This window comes from Microtus pennsylvanicus, chromosome 5, assembly GCF_037038515.1.
Source record: "Microtus pennsylvanicus isolate mMicPen1 chromosome 5, mMicPen1.hap1, whole genome shotgun sequence".
Classification (NCBI taxonomy): Eukaryota; Metazoa; Chordata; class Mammalia; order Rodentia; family Cricetidae; genus Microtus; species Microtus pennsylvanicus.
Window position 1 is genome coordinate 93,276,160 of NC_134583.1, and position 19,336 is coordinate 93,295,495.

Here is a 19,336-nt window from a genome sequence, read left to right on the forward strand (position 1 = left end):
ATGAATGGCTGAAAGGGTCCCAGGCTCTGCTCCTACCTGAGGAGATACAGGTAGCCAACATCTGTCTGGGGAGAGAGAGAGTCTTATTGAGGGATGGGGACACTGGTAGGCTGCTCATGCTCCAGTGGTCAGCTCTACACTCAGGAACATCTGGGCTACACTAACTGAACTCAGTAGCTTATACATTTTTAAAAACAGAGGATATGAATTTGAGAGAGGGATGTAAGGGAGACAATCCTGGAAGAGTTGGAGTCAGAAAAGATCAAGGGGTAACATGATCAAACTGTATTCTAGTCATGTATGACCTTCTCAGGCCCTATTTGCTATTCGTCCTCCTCTTCTTTCTCCTCCTCTTCCTCCTTCCTTCCTTCCTTCCTTCCTTCCTTCCTTTCTTTCTTTCTTTCTTTCTTTCTTTCTTTCTTTCTTTCTTTCTTTCTTTCTCCTCTTCTTCCCTCTTCTTTCCTCTATACCATTTCCTCCTCTTGCTTCTTTTCTCTCTTCTTCTTTCTCTTCCCACTTCCCCCCTTTCTCTCCTCTTTTCTTCCTTCTCGTCTTCTGTAGAAAAATAGCCACCCTAATTCTTTCATTTGAAATGTCCACCTTCACCTTTCAAGCCCCCACCCAATATTAATCTCCTGTTTGGAGTTTTCACAAAATATCAACATCTTTACACCAGAAAGAGCACTCTCTACTCTGCCATACTATCATTTTTCATATGCCTCTTAATATGAGAATCCCTCACGGTTGTGATTTCTCAGCTGCTTGTTCCTCTCCTAAAATAAGAATGGCCACACGATGCCTCACCAATCTCTGACTCCCCAGGGCTTAATACTTTCATTGCACACAGAAGACATTCAGAAATGAGCTACGCACTGAAATTTGTAGGCTCAAGAAATCTTAATTGACTGTCATGGAGAACAATCAGTGTAACGCCTTGTGAGACAAAGGAGGAAACAAACGGTCCACTGTGGGTGTGAAAATACCTGTTTTCTTTAGCTTAGCATTGCTTGCATTGCTGAGGAAACTTCTCTGATGCCATGCTCACATTAGAAGAACAGGAAAACTACACACAGAATAGCTTCCTGAGAGATGGACCTTAACATGGAAAGCAGTTTGCTTTGCCATGGATTGAACCTCGACTCAAATAATGAGAAGGAAGCAGGGAAATAAGAGGGAAAAAAGGCAGCAGGGACATACAGGGTGGAAAGGAACTTTAATGAGGACAGGGAAAGCCATGGGACAATAAAGGCACTGACTTGATGAGCTTTGGATCCCTGCTTTGTGGAGGTGGAAGCTAGCTTGAGGAGAAGAATGCAGAACGTGGAATGTGCTTTTCACTCGCAGGGACAGAAATTCAAGTTTTCCTCTGAGTTACAGACTATGCTCCAACTTTCCTAGCCTGCACTCAACAGGCTACAGGCAATTTCTATGATCTACCGCAGAAGATCTGCTGTGGAGAGCTAATGGCTTTTCAGAGTGGCTAGCTAGCAAACACTTCCTTGTGATAGTCTCCCGTTTACATAGGAAAAGTGTTCCCCTCTGGAACCTAGCAGATATGTGTGTAGACATTCCTTAAATAGCAAGGGGTAACGTTTAACCTGTTGAGAATTTCCTTTTGCACAAAATGCATGCATTGCGCAGCAGCCTTGATATATAGAAATATCCTGGGCACATACATCAGGTGTGTGCAGTCGGGAACGTTGTTTATGTCGCCAGCATTCAGAATGTGCTCTCCATGACTTCAGTAACACTTTCTAAACTATCCTCTTGTCCTCGTCCCTGGAAAAGAAAAAGCAGCTACTTTCAGATGACATCCAGTGTTTCGAATCATGTGAGCGGTAGAGAATAAATATAATAATAAGAATACAGGCTGCATTGGTACTTACTCCAGAGTGCCATTTGTTCTTTTTCTGTCTCCTTCTCAATCCAATCTACCTTCTTTTAAAGGCTCTGTATTATAACTTTTGACATACTTTCTGATATTTTCTTACGCGTGTGGTTGTTTTGCCTGCATGTGTGTTTGTTTACCACTTGCATGCCTGATGCCTGAGGAGGCTGGAAGAGGGTGTTAGATCCCTGGAACAGGAGTTACAGATGATTGTGAGCTGCCATGTGGGTACTGGGAATTGAACCTGGGACATCTGTAAAAGCACCTAGTGCTGTTAATGAAATCACCATTCCTTGTGAATTTATTGTTAGGCAATAGATTCTGACATTGTGGACGGATACAAGTGTACTTACCTACATTTCTGTTAATGCATGATTACACTTTTATAAATTCTGTTTTTGTCTAATCATCTTTTTAAATAAATTAATTAATTTATTTTTAAAACGATCTTACTCATTTTACATACTTAGCCCACTCCCACTCTCTCCCTTCCCTTCTGCTCCTCCCACCTACTCCCTACCCCCACCCCATTCACTCCTCAGAGAGGGTAAGGCTTCCTATGCGAAGTCAACAAAGTCTGACACATCACTTTGAGGCAGGACCAAGGCCCTTTCCTCTATATTTAGGCTAATCAAAGTATGGGCTCCAAAAAGTCAGTTCAAGCACTAGGGATAAATCCTGGTCCCACTACCAGTGGTCCTAGTCTGCCCCAACCACACATCTGTCACCCACATTCAGAGGGCCTAGTTTGGTCCTATGCAGGTTCCCCCTCTGTCAGCCCAGAGTCAGTTGACTCCCACTAGCTCAGGTCAGGTGTTTCTGTGGGTTTCCACATCATGGTCTTCACCCCTTTGCTCATGTTATCACTCCTCCCTCTCTTCAACTGGCCTCTGGATGCTCAGTGCTTAGCTGTGGATCTCTGCATCTGCTTCCATCAGTTGTTCGATGAAGGTTCTATGATGGCAATTAAGGTAGTCACCAATCTGATTACAAGGAAGGCCAATTCAGGCATCTTCTCCACTATTGCTTATGGTCTTAGCTGGGGTCATCCTTGTGAATTCCTGAAAATTTCCCTGGTGCCAGGTTTCACACTCGCCCCATGATGGCTCCCTCAATCAATATATCGCTTTCCTTGCTCTCTCGCTCTGTCCTTCCCTTATCTTGACTGTCCCATTCCCTTATATTCTCCTTTTTCCTACCCCTTTTCCCCTCCCTCTTTTCTTCTGCCCTCCCTTCTCCCCCCACTCCCATGCTCCCAATTTTTCTCAGGAGCTCTTGTCTATTTTCCCATCCCTGGGGAAATTCATGTATTTCTCTCTTAGGGTTCTCCTTGTTACTCAGCTTCTCTGGGGTCATGGACTATAGACTGGTTATTCTTTGCTTTACATCTAATATCAACTTATGACTCAGTACATACCATGTTTGTCTTTCTGGATCTGAGTTACCTCACTCATAATGTTTTTTTTTTTCAAGTTCTACCATTTGCATACAACTTTCAAGATGTCATTGGTTTTTTTTTTTTTTAACCACTGAGTAGTATTACATTGTGTAAATGTACCACATTCTCTTTATCCATTCTTCAGTTGAGGGGCATCTAAGTTCTGGCTATTATGAATAATGCTGCTATGAACATAGTTGTGCAAATGTACTTGTGATATGGGTCTGCATCCTTTGGGTTTATGTCCAAGGGTGATATAGCTGGGTCTTGAGATAGATTGATTCCCTATTTACTCTACTGTATTGTCAACTCCTGAGATTCTCTCTTCCATCTCTTGTAATCTATTGGTTATGCTTGTATCTGTAGTTCCTGTTTGTTTACCCAGATTTTTCCATTTCCAGAATTTCCTCTTTTTGTGTGTGGGTGTTTTTTTTTTAATTGACTCTATTTTAGTTTTCAAGTCTTGAACTGTTTGCTTCACCTGTTTGATTTTTTTCGTTGTTTTCTGTAAGAGATTTATTGATGTCTTCCATTTTTTGTTTGTCTTTTCCTCTGTTTCTTTTCCTCATTTCATCTTTAAGGATCTCTATCTTCTTCATAACGTTTTATTTAAGGTCATTTTCTTCTGCTGCTTCTTGGTTAGGATGTTCGGGTCTTCCTTTTGTAGAACCCCTAGGTTCAGGTGTTGCCATATTGTTTTTGAGGTTGTTGAATGTACTCTTCCATGATTGCCTACCCATCTCTTCCTTCATTTGGTGTAGGTGGGGCCTCTGGCTTATGTGGTCACTCTAACTCCTGGTGTAGGCAGGGCCATACCTCTGTGAGTCGCTGATATGACTCTTGGTGCAGTCAGGGCCAAGGCTCCAGTGGTCTTAGGTGTAGTGGGGGATGGTTGTAGGTATGGGGAGACTGCTCTGCAGACTCTGGGGTTTAGTGGCTGGGGTGGGGCATGGGATGTGCCTCCTTGTGATAGGTCTTGTAGAGTAGAACCATTCACCTGTGAACCCAGACACTCACCTCTCCAAGGGCAGTCAGAGCCAGGTGCTCAGAGATGCGGTAGAGGATAGTTGTGGGGGAGGGAAGGCTGCTCCCAGGTCTCCGAGGCTTCACTAGGTGGGGGTGGGAAATGAGATGTGTCTCCAGGGACTAGGGTCCAGAGAGTTGGGTCCTCCAGTCAAGAACCCAGACACTCACTGTCCAAGGGCAGTCAGGCTAAGACAAGCTAAGGCCCCTTGTCTGATCACCTTATTTAATGAGTCACTGCTGTCACTCATGTTATTTTAGCTTTTTGAAGTTTTTGTCTTTTTCACCTTTGTTCTTTCCTCCCACCAAGACTACAGGTCGTGAGAGTTCTTTTCAAGTTTTATGTTGTCTTAGAATTTCTATTGCTGTGAAGAGACACCGTGACCACAACAACACTTATAAAGGAAAACATATAATTGGGGATGGCTTGGTTTAGTTTATTATCATCATGGAAGGAAGGATGGCACACACACAGATGAGGTACTGGAGAAGGTGCTGAGAGTTCTACATCAGGATCAGAAGTCAAAGGAAAAGAGAGTACCACTGGGCCTGGCCTGAGCATTTGAAACCTCAAAGCCCATCCCCAGTGACACACTTTGTCCAACAAGCCCATATCTACTCCAACAAGGCCACACCTACTCTAACAAGGCTACACCTAATAGTGCCACTCCCTATGAGCCTATGGGGGCTATTTTCATCCAAACTACCACCCATGTGGTAGTTTTTCCCTGTATTTCTGTAGTTTTTGAAACTGGGCATCTTAGATAATTGTTATATACTTTAGTTAAAAGTTAGACAATTTAAATCAGTGGTGCTCAGTCTTCCTATGCTGTGACCTAATACAGTTCCTCATGTTGTGGTGACCCCAACCATAAAATTATTTTTATTGGTACCTCATAATTGTAATTTTGATACTGTTTGAATCACAATGGAAATACCCGTGTTTTCTGGTATTGATGGCCTTAGACAGTCCTGTGGAAGGGCCAAGATCCACAGGCTGAGAACCACTGATTTAAATAGTTTCATCTTTCCCTGTGAATGGTGGATGCTGCTTTCTTTCTAGAGATTTGTTTATGCTAATTACATGGAGTCTGTTTCCTTTGGAGCTTGCCTCTGATATATCTGCACATTTTCATTGTTTTCCGATTTCTAGTTCTTCTTTGTAGGCAGATTTTCTAGTCTACTCCCCAGGGCTAGAACAATAGCTCAGCTTGTCATTAGACAGAGGTGATACTAAAAACGCTTTGTTGTGGTCTGAATTATAGTCCTTAAAACATGTAATTCAAAATCCTGACCACTGGCAAATTAGAATGTGAAAATCTTTGAAATAAGATCTTTAAAGGGGCAATGGAACTATAAAAGTGTCATTTGGCTGGGCTGTTGTTTTACAGGACTGGTGTATGTAGAAAAGATCAAGACACAGACTCATCCAAGGGGAGGCCACGGGAAGATACTGAAAGTAACGAGAAAGGGAGGGGCTGTGGAGGTCACTAATCCTGCACCACTTTGGTCTTGAACTTCCGGACGAGATCTGTGAGAAAATACACTTTCATGTTTAAACCACATAATCTTTGCTGCTTTGCTGTGGTAGAAGTAGAAAAATAAGACACATCTTCAGTCAATAAAGGCTTCTTAGTGCACTTGAGAAATTTTTGCAAAGTTTGGGTCATTTATGTATACTCCAGCTTTCCCCTTATTTTTGGAGGGTTTATTATTATTATTATTTATTTTTTTAATGAGCCCAGGTGGGTAACTCTAGTTTCCTAGCGCATGCAAAGCCATGAACATGTTTTCATTCTTTCAGATACAGGAATGACCAGGCTATCAGCACAGTTCAGCACAGTCCACAGCGGTTTCTCTCTTCTCTGAATGTCTCTATTGAGTTCCTGTCAATTTCGTATTCCGGCAGTAATATGGTCTCCTGTGGTCTTAGCTAGGACGAGTGTCCTGGTCTTACCTGCCTGTCTGCTGCTGTGCTCTCTGCTGCTTCATTAACCCTCCCTGAGGAAACTTTCCATATTATACCTCAAGTAAAATCAGCTCTCAAGCAGTAAGGATACCGCAGTCCTTCGAGTCTTGCTTACCAAGGTAAAGTTCTTTACAATTGAACGTAAGGGCTGGAGACATGGAAATGCGATGGTTAATCCTAATTTGCAATGATGGAATTTAGAATCATCTAGGAGGCACACTGTTCGACATTTTTGTGAAACTGGTGTTTTCAGAGAGGGTCAGCAGAGGAAAGATCCACCCTGAATGTGGCTGGCAGCGTGCTGCTGGCTGAGGTCCTGGATCCTATGTAAGGAAGCAAGCTAGCCAGCTGAGCATCAGCATTCACCTCTCTCTACGTCCTACTGGGGAGGCAACGTGTGTTCTGTAGCTTTGTGTGTGTGTTTGATCTGAATGTGTTAACAATGTTAAGGGAAGAATCAGCATATATATATATATATATATATATATATATATATATATGGTGTGTGTATGTATGTGTATGTATATATATGTGTGTGTATATGTATATATATGTTTTTAATTTTTAAATTTACAGTTTCATATATTACTCTTGTCATCTTGTTTTACACCCATATTTTATGGCAAAAGAAAACAAAAGGTAAAGGAAACCTCATACATTACATTGATATTAGTTCCAGACAGTTGTAGAATGCCACTTCTTACATTTGCTTACTAGAAGCTGATAGCCCCTGAATTCCCCGAAGAAACACTTACCAAATGTGAACAGCTGCAGATTGAGTACGTGAGGGCGATCCCGAATTCCAGGGGGTAGGAGAACAACAAAACACGGGACACTTCCCTCCCCAGCTTCTGTAACCAGGAAACGGGGAGGTGAGGTATCATTATCTGTAGAGCGTGCCCCTCCCCAGGCGGTCCCTAGAGTAAGAGTTAAGGGAAGGAGCAACATGGGGCTTGATTTCCCCTGCTTGATTTCCCCGGGCTTGTCTAGCTGTCAGCTGTCAGCTTCATTTGTCATCTTTTCCTTCTTCCCAGCCCAGTGGCTGCCGCTCTGCCCTTCACCATTCTCACTTGGCTTTGCGGTCACTCTTCAAGCAACTGTCTAGTCTCACGGTGCATCTACTGTCTAAACTTTTCAGTTAATCTGGTGTTATTATTATTATTTGTGCCCATGTGTATGTCTATGGGTCCATGCATGGCACAGTGCTCATCTGGAGGTCAGAGGACAACTTCCAGGAGTTAGTTTCACTCCTTCCACTATGGGTTCCAGGATTGAATTTAGGTCATCAGGTTGTAAGGAAAGCCCAGCTTAAAAAAAAATTAATTAGTTTTTGCTCTATTTTCTTGTGTGTGTGTGTTGTGTGTGTATATTATGCAAACGTGCATATGTGTGGGTGCTTGTGTGTGTTGTGTGTGTATATTATGCAAATGTGCGTATGTGTGGGTGCTTGTGTGTGTTGTGTGTGTATATTATGCAAATGTGCGTATGTGTGGGTGCTTGTGTGTGTATTATGTGTACATGCATATGTGTGGGTGCTCTTCTGAGACCGAAGTTAGGAAACACTGTTGATGGTTTTTCCACCTTATTAAATGAGGCAGGGCCTTTCAATCAAACTCACAAGTCTGCTATGGCTGGTTTTGCTAGCCAGTTTACTCTGGGCATTCCTTGACTCTGCCTTCTCAGGCTGGAATTACAGGTAGGAATTACCACTAGGCCTGCCTGGCCTTCCTGTGGGTTCTAGGGATCCGACCTCTTATCCATAGACTTGCACAGCAGCCCTTTAAGCACCAGGTTATCTTCCCAGCTCCCAGCCCCTGGTTGCCCCTCAGAGGTTGGAGGTGAGCCTCTGTCGCTTACCTCCATTAGGGTACCACACATTTAGCACTCATAAGGTCACACATGAGGACTCAGGTTATTTAAGTTAGGCTAACCTGAAAGCCTTCTTCTTGTAGTCTAGCACCAGAAAGTCCTATGTGAGCTGCCACGGGAGTGGGTGAAAACACTATGAATTTTCTTGTCCAGCCGTGATAACTATGAACAACAATGGTGACCAACATGGCAAGACATCCTTAAAGGCGCAATAGTGGCACTTACATGTTGGCACCACCAGCTCTCTCATTGGCCTTAAGCCTATTTAACAGCATGGAAATGGTGCCTGGCACCTGAACCCTGGTCAGCTTGGCCAGGACTAATGAGATTGTGGATTTTACAAGAGAAGCTACTGCCATCGCGTTACTAGGCCAGCAGAGTCCCTTACATTCTAAAATTCATCCTCATGCCCACCCTAAGTGTAACCATAACCCTTCATCAAAGCGCTTCTCTTTATAGCAAATGGAGCTGGCTACAATGCAGAGATCAATGAATCATGGGAAATTCAATGCCAGTGGGTACATCTAAAACACAAGTTCTGTACCTGAGGCCGAGGAAGAGGGAGTGGAAAGATTTGTAAGGGCCAGAGGGCCAGGAATCCTGGTAATACAGTGTGTCTCCCAGAAATGGCTGCCTAAACAAGACCTGAAGAGTAGCAATGACAATAGACATGCTAATATAGAAAGATGAAATCTCACAGGTTCCCACCCCAAGACAAAGAACAGACAGCTAATTATGGTTGAGAGAGAGAGATAAAGAGAATTAGCATCTTTCAGAGATGAGCCCCTATATTAGTTATCCAATACAAAATGGCTAGCCATGAAATAATATATACACAAATAACAAAACATGGACTCATTAGGTTGTATTTATATATTTGTGCTCTCTTTATCTCCATGTAACAGTAATAATCAAAGAAAAAGAGGCCATCAAATTGAGAGGGAGTTGGGGAGTCAGGGGTAGGAGGGAGAAAAGGGAAAGAGGGAAATATTCAAATTCTATTTTAATTAAAATATGTTTTAAAAGATTTATTTTTATTTGTGTGTGTGTGTGTGTGTGTGTGTGTGTGTGTGTGTGTGTAAACACATGTTCAGGTTCCTTCTGAGATCAGAGGAGGACTTCAGATTCCTTGGAGCTGAAGGGAAGCTCATAATATCCTGGTTGTAGTCACCCAACATAGATGCTGGGAACCAAACTTGGGGTGCTCTTAACCACTGAGCCATCTTTTTAGCCATGATAAATAGTTTTTCCTTTTGAGACAGGGTTTTATGTAGCCCAGGCTGGCCTAGAACTTTCCATGCATCTCAGGAGGACCTGAAACTCTTGATCTTGCGGCCTTGCTTACTACAGTGCTTTGGTGGCAGTCAGACACCAACATGCTAGCTTAAGTGTGGGAATACTTCTTTTCCAATACTAATATTTGTGATTCTGATTTTTTTCTGATAAGGGTTGACTTTATTGACTTTAGCTCAGATCCATCAATTGGGAAGCCCATTGCTATTTGTTCTAGTCTGAGAGCTTTCCCAGATGTGCAACATCTAGCAGCATCAACTCTAACAGGCCCTCTATGTCCCCTCTCATCCTTCCTCATCCCTGCACATCCTACAGAATCTGGGTTTCCCTGTTCAGGAAGCTTTCTGTGAGCTGGTTCCACCCATTGTGGTCTTCAACTGTGCTGTATCTTCCACTTTGCCTACACAGTTAGACACCTGTTCCTACAAAGTTCACCTCTCATCAATTCCAACATGGTTTTCAGGATGTAGGTTATGTGGCTTTCTTTGGAACACCGTGTAAATCATCTCATATGATTGCCATGCCTTCCATAGTGAGCTGACCATATGGCAATGTACTATTTATGATGAATGTGCATTGAACACAGGGACTTTGGCATTGTTGAGCCACTTGGTGGTGGTACTAATTTCTTCATTTCTGGTTCGATGAGGAAACCAAGCCTTGGAAAAGAGCTATGACTTACTGGGGGAATGATCCCATGAACTGTATATCAATGTCTTCAATGCAGACAGCTTAATTTCAGAGCTCCTGATTTTATTTACTAGGCAATTTGAGGAAGCAGCAAAAGTAAAACTGTATTTGTCTCACCAAATAACCTCAATCTGAGTCCACCATTTAAACTGATCATGGGAGGTACTATGTTAAGAAATGTTCTTACAGCATTTTTTTGAGTGGATATCCCTCTCTTTGAATTTCTCTGATGTTTGCATATGTGTGGGATGGAGAAGTTCACCATCTTGAGATCTACATTACATCATCTGGGCTCCTTCCTGAGTCTTGCAGGGAGAGACCCCTTGGAATGAAGGCTGGGCTTCCCCTAGGTCTTCTCTCCATGTTTGCTTCTAGGGATAGGATAGTTTCTGCTGACCTTTTGCATTCTAAAAGCAATCATATAGAAGGTGTCCAACAAATGAACAAGTATTTCTAAAAAAAATTAGTTAGGGGAATTTAATTTGCATTTCATGGGAATAATAAAAATAAAGTGTCCATGACCCTAATCAATTTAGCATCTCCATATCCAAACAGAATTAAATTATACCATAATAATACTTCCTTAAGGTGTAAAGAAATAGAATACCAAGTCAGCACAACTCAAGGAAATCTCTTGTATTGTCAACAAGGCTGTTCACATTACTATAGTATGATGTGTTGCACGTCTATGTAATTATGTCTGGGTACAAAGAAACAAGACTGATGCTGACTTACATTTAGTAGTGAGAGCTAAAACAAAATCTGCATAATATGCAAAAGCAGGCTGTTATGAAAGTCATACGTGAGACTGGAAATGACTAGGTATTCACTGTTTAAACATATTAGAGCAACAACAAAGCTCTCTTCGTGGTTTGTTGAATGGCTTAGTGGTCCAGGAATGCACCCTTTTTGCATTAAGATGTTGTCTGTGGAGAGACTGGAAGATGGCTCAGTCAACAAAGTGCTTGCCTTGTAGGCACAGAAATTGAGCTCAATTTCCACTTCCAGAACCCGAGAGAGATGTGGGGATGTTGCGGGGGGGGGGAGGGATTGAGGGTGCACACTCTGTGCTGGGGAGACAGAGACAGGTTGATGTCTGTGGCTCACTGGCCAGTTAACCTAGCCTACTTGGGGAGATTGGGGCTAATGGCACCATCACAAGGTCAAAGACAGACAGTGCATGGGCAATGACACCTGAAGTTATTCTCTGGCCTTTGCATATATACATGCAGCACGCACACACATGCACACACACACATGCACACACACACGTGTGCGCGCGCACACACACACACACATGCAGCACACACACGTGCACACACACACACGCGCACACACACACGTGTGCGCGCACACACACACACACATGCACACACACACACATGCACACACACACACACACACGTGCACACACACGTGCTGCTCAGGGATCACCTTAGAAGAGCAGGCAAAGAGCTTGTTAAGAGCCATAAATCACAGAGGACCAGTATGAAATAGTGTCCTTGTGTCTTCTGGACTCAGAAGCTCACAGCACCTGTCCTTTCCTGCACAAAATCCACACAAGAGCAAACCAGTCAACATTCCAGCATGGAAGAGGCTGGGGAGAGGCAACTCAGGAGTCTCCATCCCTAACTGAGGAGTTATTGACAGCTGACAGCTTCTGGGCAAAGAGAATCAGTTTTCTTAAGGGTAGAGCCCTAGCTAGATAAATCACACTCCAGGGGATGGTCGGGCGGCACAAAATAGGCTTCTCTGGTTATTGAAATAAATAGAACACAGAGATGAAAGCGGGCTAGAGAAATGGGGGTGGTGATATGATCAAAGTATATGGTAGGGAACTCTCAAATACCATTCCAAACATAAAAAGAAAGTGTTTCTATGAAGTCAGTTACTCACTGCTTGTCCATAATTCCTGTATGACACAGACCGAAAATGAGCCAATTCCACGATGGTCAGGCTGGCTGCAATGATCGTAACCATTATGCAGAGTATGTTCAGGGACAGGGCGCAGAGGAGCTGGAAGGAGACAAGGAGGAAACGTGCAACAGTCAGGAGAAGTACTTTGCATTGTTTTTGTGGCAAGTGCTCTTAACTCACAAGCCATCTATCTAGTCCCAGATTTCTTGATGTATAAACATTTAAGATTAGATGAATTGATTTATAAAATTCTAATATTTTTATTTCTAAACATTTTCCACCTACACCATGGACAGGTTTTTTTTTTTTTTGAAAACTCCGTACTTTCATACAAGGTACAACCGTTTTCCCAAAGTGAGTACAACAGACAATGAAGTAGTAAATCACAGTAATAACAGACTTTAAAATCACAGACTTTAGATCCTGTAAATAATTTTTGTCACAGTATTCATGCAAAGTTAAGGGTAAAATATCCAAACAAAATTATTATTTAAATTTACATGTTTTAGCGAAGTTAACAACCATGATTGTTTACTAATACATCTGGTCTACATTAAGTAATTAGTCTCACTTATTTTATAAGGGTAATAGATTTCTTTATTGTTTAGAGGCTATTTTTCTTTATTTTAAAGATTTGTGTATATTTGTGTGTGAGTGCATGCATGTGTGTGCACATGCATGTGTGTATGCCTGTGAGTGCAGTTGCCTCCAGAGTCCAGCAGAGGGAGCCAGATCTCTTGGAGTTGGAGCTACTGGAAATTGCAAGTCAACATGGGCACTGGGAACGGAACTCTGGACTTCTGTAAGAGCAGCCAGTGCTCTTAACTGCGGAGCCATCTCTCCAGCCCCAACACTAATTTTCTTTTAAACACTTTCTCTGTTTTGTGAAAGTCCATAATAGACATATCCCAAACATTTCAACTTACCAAATATTTATTATTTTGATGCTTTGCTGTTTTTACTGTGAAGGCTCCTGAAATGATAAACTAGAGACAAAACATGTATTGATAAATACTCATTGATAATGCTCTGTAATTTAAGTATACTTTAAAACAACTATCTTTCAGAACAAGATTTTCAGAATACTAATAGCAGCAAAGAGAGAAGTTTTAGTAGACAGGGTTGGGACAAGCTTCCATTATGAGATAATCATGGTTTCAAAAGATGACAGATATTGAAAGTAACAGGAGGTCACAACAGGTACCAGCAGGGGACAATGGGCAGGATTTAGGTTGTAGTATATAGCAAGTCCTCTTAAGACTTCCTGAACCAGGGGCCATGTTAGGTTATATGATATCTCTTCTATAACCTATTTAGGTGTTACTCCAACTTCTTTTGTTCCTAGTGAGATACCTGGGACTATAATGTCCATCCGGATGTGGAGAAGTGGTTCATATATCCATTAGACATCATGACTGTAAAAACAGTCTCTTCCCTGAGAGGCAATAGTCACCTTTAAGGCCACAGGATCCCCAGGCTTTCACTTTGTTTATCTACTTATGTATGCATGCATGTCAGGTGCATGTGTGTAACGTGCACGTGAGTGTGCAGGTACAAACATCTAATCATACATACGTGTCCTCCTTTATTTTTCCCCATCTTGTTGCTTCGAAACAGGGTTTCTCAGTGAACTGGAAGTTTGCTGTTTCAGCTAGGCTGGCTGACCACTGAGCGCTTGGAATTTGGCCGTCTCTGCCCCTCATTGCCTCTGTTGCTGGATGTGCAGCCATGCTTGGCTTTTTATGTGGATGTTGGAGATTTGAACTCAGGTCTTCATGATTGCATGCATCATGAAGCATGCACTCTTATTTGCTGAGTCATCTTCCCAACCACCTTGCTTTTTATAAAAATTATTTGAGAAGACATTCCACTATTTCCTTTTAGGATTTCTATTTTCCAGGAAGTATAAAGCACCACTGTGCTATTTAAAAGCAGGCTATACAACTTCCCTGAAATAGTCTTTGTCTGTCTTCAGTCTTACTTATTTTTTCTTATGATTATATATGTGTGTGCTTCCAGTTCCTGCGGAGCTCAAAAGTGGAGCTGAAGCTGCAAGAAGTTGTGAGTCCCCTGGTGTGGGTGCGGGGACCAAACCTTGGTCCCCTGTAGGAGCAGTAAGTGCTCTAAATGACTGAACCATCTCTCCGACCTTTGTCTCTTCTATTTTAGTGACTTTAGCAAAAGTTAGTTTTTTTGAAAAGTAGCAGTCATGTTCCATACTTTTAAAAATTATATTATTTTTTTCATACAGTATATTTTGTTATAGTCTTCTCCTCCCCCAAGTTCTTTATCCAAATTGATGTTGTTTTCCTCTCAAAACAAATAAGCAAGCAACTAAACAAGCCATAACCATACCCCACAACAAAAAGACAAACAAAATAAAACAAAACACTGTACCCAAAGCGTCATGGTAAAAGCACAAAGAAAACATGGCCTTGGGGGTGAAACTTGGGTTTTCATGTTTGTACAGTGACTTCACTGACAGAGCTGCCTCTCTATACCCCGAAAGTTATTTTTATAATATAAAATGAAACACAATGAACACAAATAATTTCTCTGAGTTTTGTCTGAAAATTCTGTTTTTTCTCACATTTTTTATTTTTTCTTTCTTCCATATGCTTTATATTTATGAGCCAAGTGCACTTTTTCTTATTGGTGAGGCAGTGGATTGCTTATCAACAGGGCTGGTTTGGATTTTGTCCTTGACAGCATGCAGCAGCTCCTGGATAAAGGCAGATGTCTTCAAGGTGACCGTTTCTTTTACTGACCACCTAACCTCCTCCGAGACAGCTGAGGGAGCATCTTTGTTTCGGCACAAGGACAACAGTTTTCTTCTTCTTCTTTTTTTTTTGTTATTGTCCCATTGTCTATTTCCACCACTTGTTTTTCCCTTCTAGATTTTTGTTTCAGTTCCATCATCCACCATCCCTGTGCTTGAGGCCACTCACTGACTGCTTCATCATTCACTCCTTTCTAGGTGATTTGAAGTTTTGACCCTCTGAAGACTCTCCTAAATCTTCAGTGATTTATATGTGTGTGTCCTTCTACTTGCTCTGGGTATATGATTCTTTGAATCCCCCCCCCCCCAAATCCTGTATAAAGATTACTTGATCTCCAAACTTATTCTCTTGCTTTTGTTGGTCCTTTTAAATCTCAGGGTTACGCATTCATTCTTGCCACTGCTTGCTGTGGAGGATGCCCTCTGGCATTGTGCTCTAGCAAAGCTTTCCCCACCCTATCTATGCTCTCAGCTCTTAGATAGTTCCAGGCCAGCTAAGGCTATAGAGTGAGACCCTGACTCGAAATACACACAAAAAAGGTGTGTGTGAGCCGGGCGGTGGTGGCGCACGCCTTTAATCCCAGCACTCGGGAGGCAGAGGCAGGCGGATCTCTGTGAGTTCGAGACCAGCCTGGTCTACAGAGCTAGTTCCAGGACAGGCTCCAAAGCCACAGAGAAACCCTGTCTCGAAAAACCAAAAAAAAAAAAAAATTAAAAAATTCCCTGAGCTCTTATTCCATTTCCCTAAACCAAATCCAATCAGATTTCATATCATCGTTGTACTGAAACTACTTGTCATGTTTATGACTGGTTACCCTATTCATAAGCCCAGTAGTCAGTTTTCAACCTTTATCATACTGACAAACCAACAGAGGATGATAGACCTAATCTTCTTTATGTCTTGTGATGCATTCTTTCTTTGACTTCCAGGGATCCCGCACACTCTCGAGCTTTCCTTCTGCCCGACAGCTGTCTAGAAACCACACCAGAATGCAGGTAATGGCAAACATTAAAAATTAACCACTACAATGGATTTGATGGTTAAGAAAGTGTCTTTGTCTTTGACACAGCTAGGGTTACGCTATAGTCCATATTGTGGTTTTCTTTGGCTTTCATATCCACATTTCTTTTATAGCGCTTGTAGGTTAAATGATCAATGCATATTTATTGATAGAAGAAATTGGATTTTTGAACAAGTCAGTAAATGGCATTGAGTTATAAGATTCTCCTGAAAACCTCGTTTAGAAATGGGCCCCTACCATCTACTAATACTAATCAATATTATTTACTGAATTAATAAAATCAACACAAATGTATTCTACTCACAGTAAGTCCCCACAAACCAGTTCCCATTTTGTAAGTCAGAGGTTCATAAGTCCCAAATACTCCTTTAATTTGTCCCATATACAACAGCAATAGGAAATACCACATCAGAACATGATAGACGCCAAGCATAATCTGGATAACCTGGGGGAAGAGACGGCTGTTAGTACCGAATGATGTCATGGAAAAGACAATCTCAATAAACTTTAACAGCTTTATGAAAGATGGAAGTAAGCTAGTCATGCGTTAACTATGGGGTTCTCACTGGTTGTACCAGACACAGTGTCTGTCCAAGAAGAACTCTGCTGGTGCATGGGGGATAAGCTAAAGTTTTTTTTTTTAATTGAAAAATGGTTCTTAAATTCAGAGTTTGTCACTGGATTCCAGGAGGTCTCACTCACACCATCCCACTAACCAGTCAACCAGCCAGCCAGCCAGCCAGCCAGCCAGCCAGCCAGCCAGCCAGCCAGCCAACTGCGAGGCTGGCAGCATGTACATGTATCGGGAGAGCAGATTAAGACATTTTCCGCTGCTCTCATGGCGGTCTGTCACCACAGGGCCAAGAGCTCCTGTGCAGCAGTTTGGAGAGCTGGTCTTCATGGTCTAAAAACTCAAAGGAAAAGCTGAAACCTACAGAACAGTTTTCTCCCACTAGGTAGTTATTAAAGTGTGATTTCTCTAACTTCTTAGTGTTTGTTGACAGAACTAGGTAAGCTTTAAGCTCTCAGGTTTGTCACTGAACAGAAATGTGTGTTCACCCTACTGTACAAACATAAGTGCAGTGATAACGAGATCCCCGATAGATCTATTTTAAACTTGCAAACACACCCACACTTTTTAATCTGGTAGTTATTCATGCTGCTGGCTTTCCTTGGGAGTGGTAATTCAGCCCATGTGCTCATATTTCAGCACATCCCTGCTTATGAAGGCCCAGGAGACTAAGCAAAAGCTACAGAAGACAACCAGCATGCTTTGCAAAAAGTTTTTGCTGCGTAGTTATTTAAATGCATCCCTTTCTAGATACAAGGTCACCCTTTAAAAAACTGACATTGTTTAAAACAGTGAATTTTAGTTAATCTGAGTAAAACCTTACTGCTGCAGTGAGTGTGAAGTGCCTTCCATAGGATCACGTGTTGAACGCTCGGCCCCTGGCTGATGGGGCTGTTTGGGAAGGTGGAGGATCACTGGAGAAAGTTAGGTAGTAGAGATAGACATGGGTCTTTGCTGTTCACTCTGCAGCTCTTAGATGCATGTGCAATGACCCAGTCCAAAGCTGCCTCCTCCCCACCATGACGACCTGCATCCCTCAGGAATGATCTGCTGAAGCACACCCCTTTGCCTTCAGTTATTTAGAGGGAACTTGATCTCAGTAATGAGAAAGAATGACACTCACCCCTAAGACAACAGTATTTGATGAAGATATTTTTGAATTTCTACATCCCATACTTTCAGGATTTCCTCTGGTTGATTTTGTTTCTAAGCTTCAGTGATATCTTTATTAACAGACTTCTATAAGAGAATACAAAACACGTATGTATGCTTTTTCTCAGAGAAAACTCATACATCGGATTCTTATTTGAAAACTTTCTTCCCAAACTCAGAGGCCACAGGAGTTCTCTTTCTATACTTTTCCTCCTCACACCCTTAAGTGCAAACTACCAGTTCTAGTCTCTTCTGTGGCTAGGAAATACTGATATTTTGAACATGCTATCTTTTCCTATTTCACAGCATTTCCAGATAATAAAGAGTAAAAGTCAACTAGAGAACATTATTAGAAAATTTTCAGTAACGCTTCAACGATTCCTTTATATTCACAACCAACTCAGTGCTAGTTATATTTTGCATTTTCTTCTTTAAAAAGTGTGAGAAATTCAAACATAAATATATTGTGTTTCACAATTTCTATTTCCCCTTCTCCCTCCAACTCCTCTTGTGTCCCCCAATGCTCTTTGGAGTTCACGACCTCTTCTTTTATAATCATTGATGAGATGTATGTATGTACATACATACATATACATGCAAAAGTCAGTAATAAAGGTCATGACACATGACTGATCATGTGACTATTTTTCCTTGATCTTATCTGAAAGAAGGACAGTTTTGACAAAATGATGCTGCAAGTTCAAATCTAAAATGACTTGATTATTTTAACGAATCTTTAGTTCCTAAAATTTATTTTCTTCCATGTCCATTAATGCAACAGGAAAGAAACCATGTAACTGAAATAAGCTCTGTGCTTTCACACGGCATCTCCAAGAAGCAATCGAGAGTTGAGACTTAAAGGCAGCCAAGTTTAATTTCTCTACCATGGCCGAATAGCCACGGAACTACAGAACTTGTAGAGGGAAATAATGAGATGCTATCTTTAGAAAGTTGTTAAGTGTCACTTTCAGGGGAAGCAGAATGTAATAAGTTGGGGAGTAAATATTTACTGTCTCTGTAATCTCAAGGAGGTCCACAGGAAAGTCATCCAAGAAAAGAGCTCATAAAATGCTAATCAGAAAAAGTGTGTGTGCATGTGCTTTTAAGATGTCCAGGTTAGTTGTGGGAAGAAAAAGAGCATAGTCATTAAAAAAAAAATTGCCGGGGAGAAAATTGGAGTCTTGGGGGTGGGGTGGGATGGGGGTTAGGGGAGATGGGGAGAGAAAAGGGAGAAGGGGAGAATGGGGGGAACTTAGGGAAACAGGATGATTGGGATAAAGGAAGGTTGGATAGGAGAGCAGGGAACCACAATTCTTAGTTAAGGGAGCCACCTTAGGGTTGGCAAGAGACCTGACCCTAGAGGGGCTCCCAGGAGCCCAAGGCGAGTCCCCAGTTAGTTCCTTGGGCAGCTGAGGATAGGGAACCTGAAATGACCCTAGCCTATAGCAATACTGACGAATATCTTGCATATCACCATAGAACCTTCATCTGGTGATGGATGGAGATAGAGACAGAGACCCACACTGGAGCACTGGACTGAGCTCCCAAGGTCCCAATGAGGAGTGGAAGGAGGGAGAAGATGAGCAAGGAAGTCAAGACCACGAGGGGTGCACCCACCCACTGAGACAGTGGGGCTGATCTATTGGGAGTTCACCAAGGCCAGCTGGACTGTGACTGAAAAAGCATGGGATAAAACTGGACTCTCTGAACATGGTGAACAATGAG

The 19,336-nt window shown here is 42.1% G+C and overlaps 1 protein-coding gene across 1 annotated transcript; it reads right to left on the reverse strand.

Annotated features, from left to right (window-relative positions):
* Window positions 1–1,276: 1,276 nt before the first annotated feature.
* On the reverse strand, window positions 1,277–17,696 carry Ms4a13 (membrane spanning 4-domains A13). The gene is made up of 6 exons (XM_075974989.1): window positions 17,583–17,696; window positions 16,193–16,333; window positions 13,014–13,073; window positions 12,067–12,186; window positions 7,074–7,169; window positions 1,277–1,779 (listed from the first exon to the last, which is right to left on the reverse strand). The coding sequence occupies exons 1-6, from the start codon at window positions 17,631–17,633 to the stop codon at window positions 1,720–1,722; spliced, it is 528 nt and encodes a 175-aa protein (XP_075831104.1). The 5' UTR covers window positions 17,634–17,696; the 3' UTR covers window positions 1,277–1,719.
* Window positions 17,697–19,336: the final 1,640 nt, after the last annotated feature.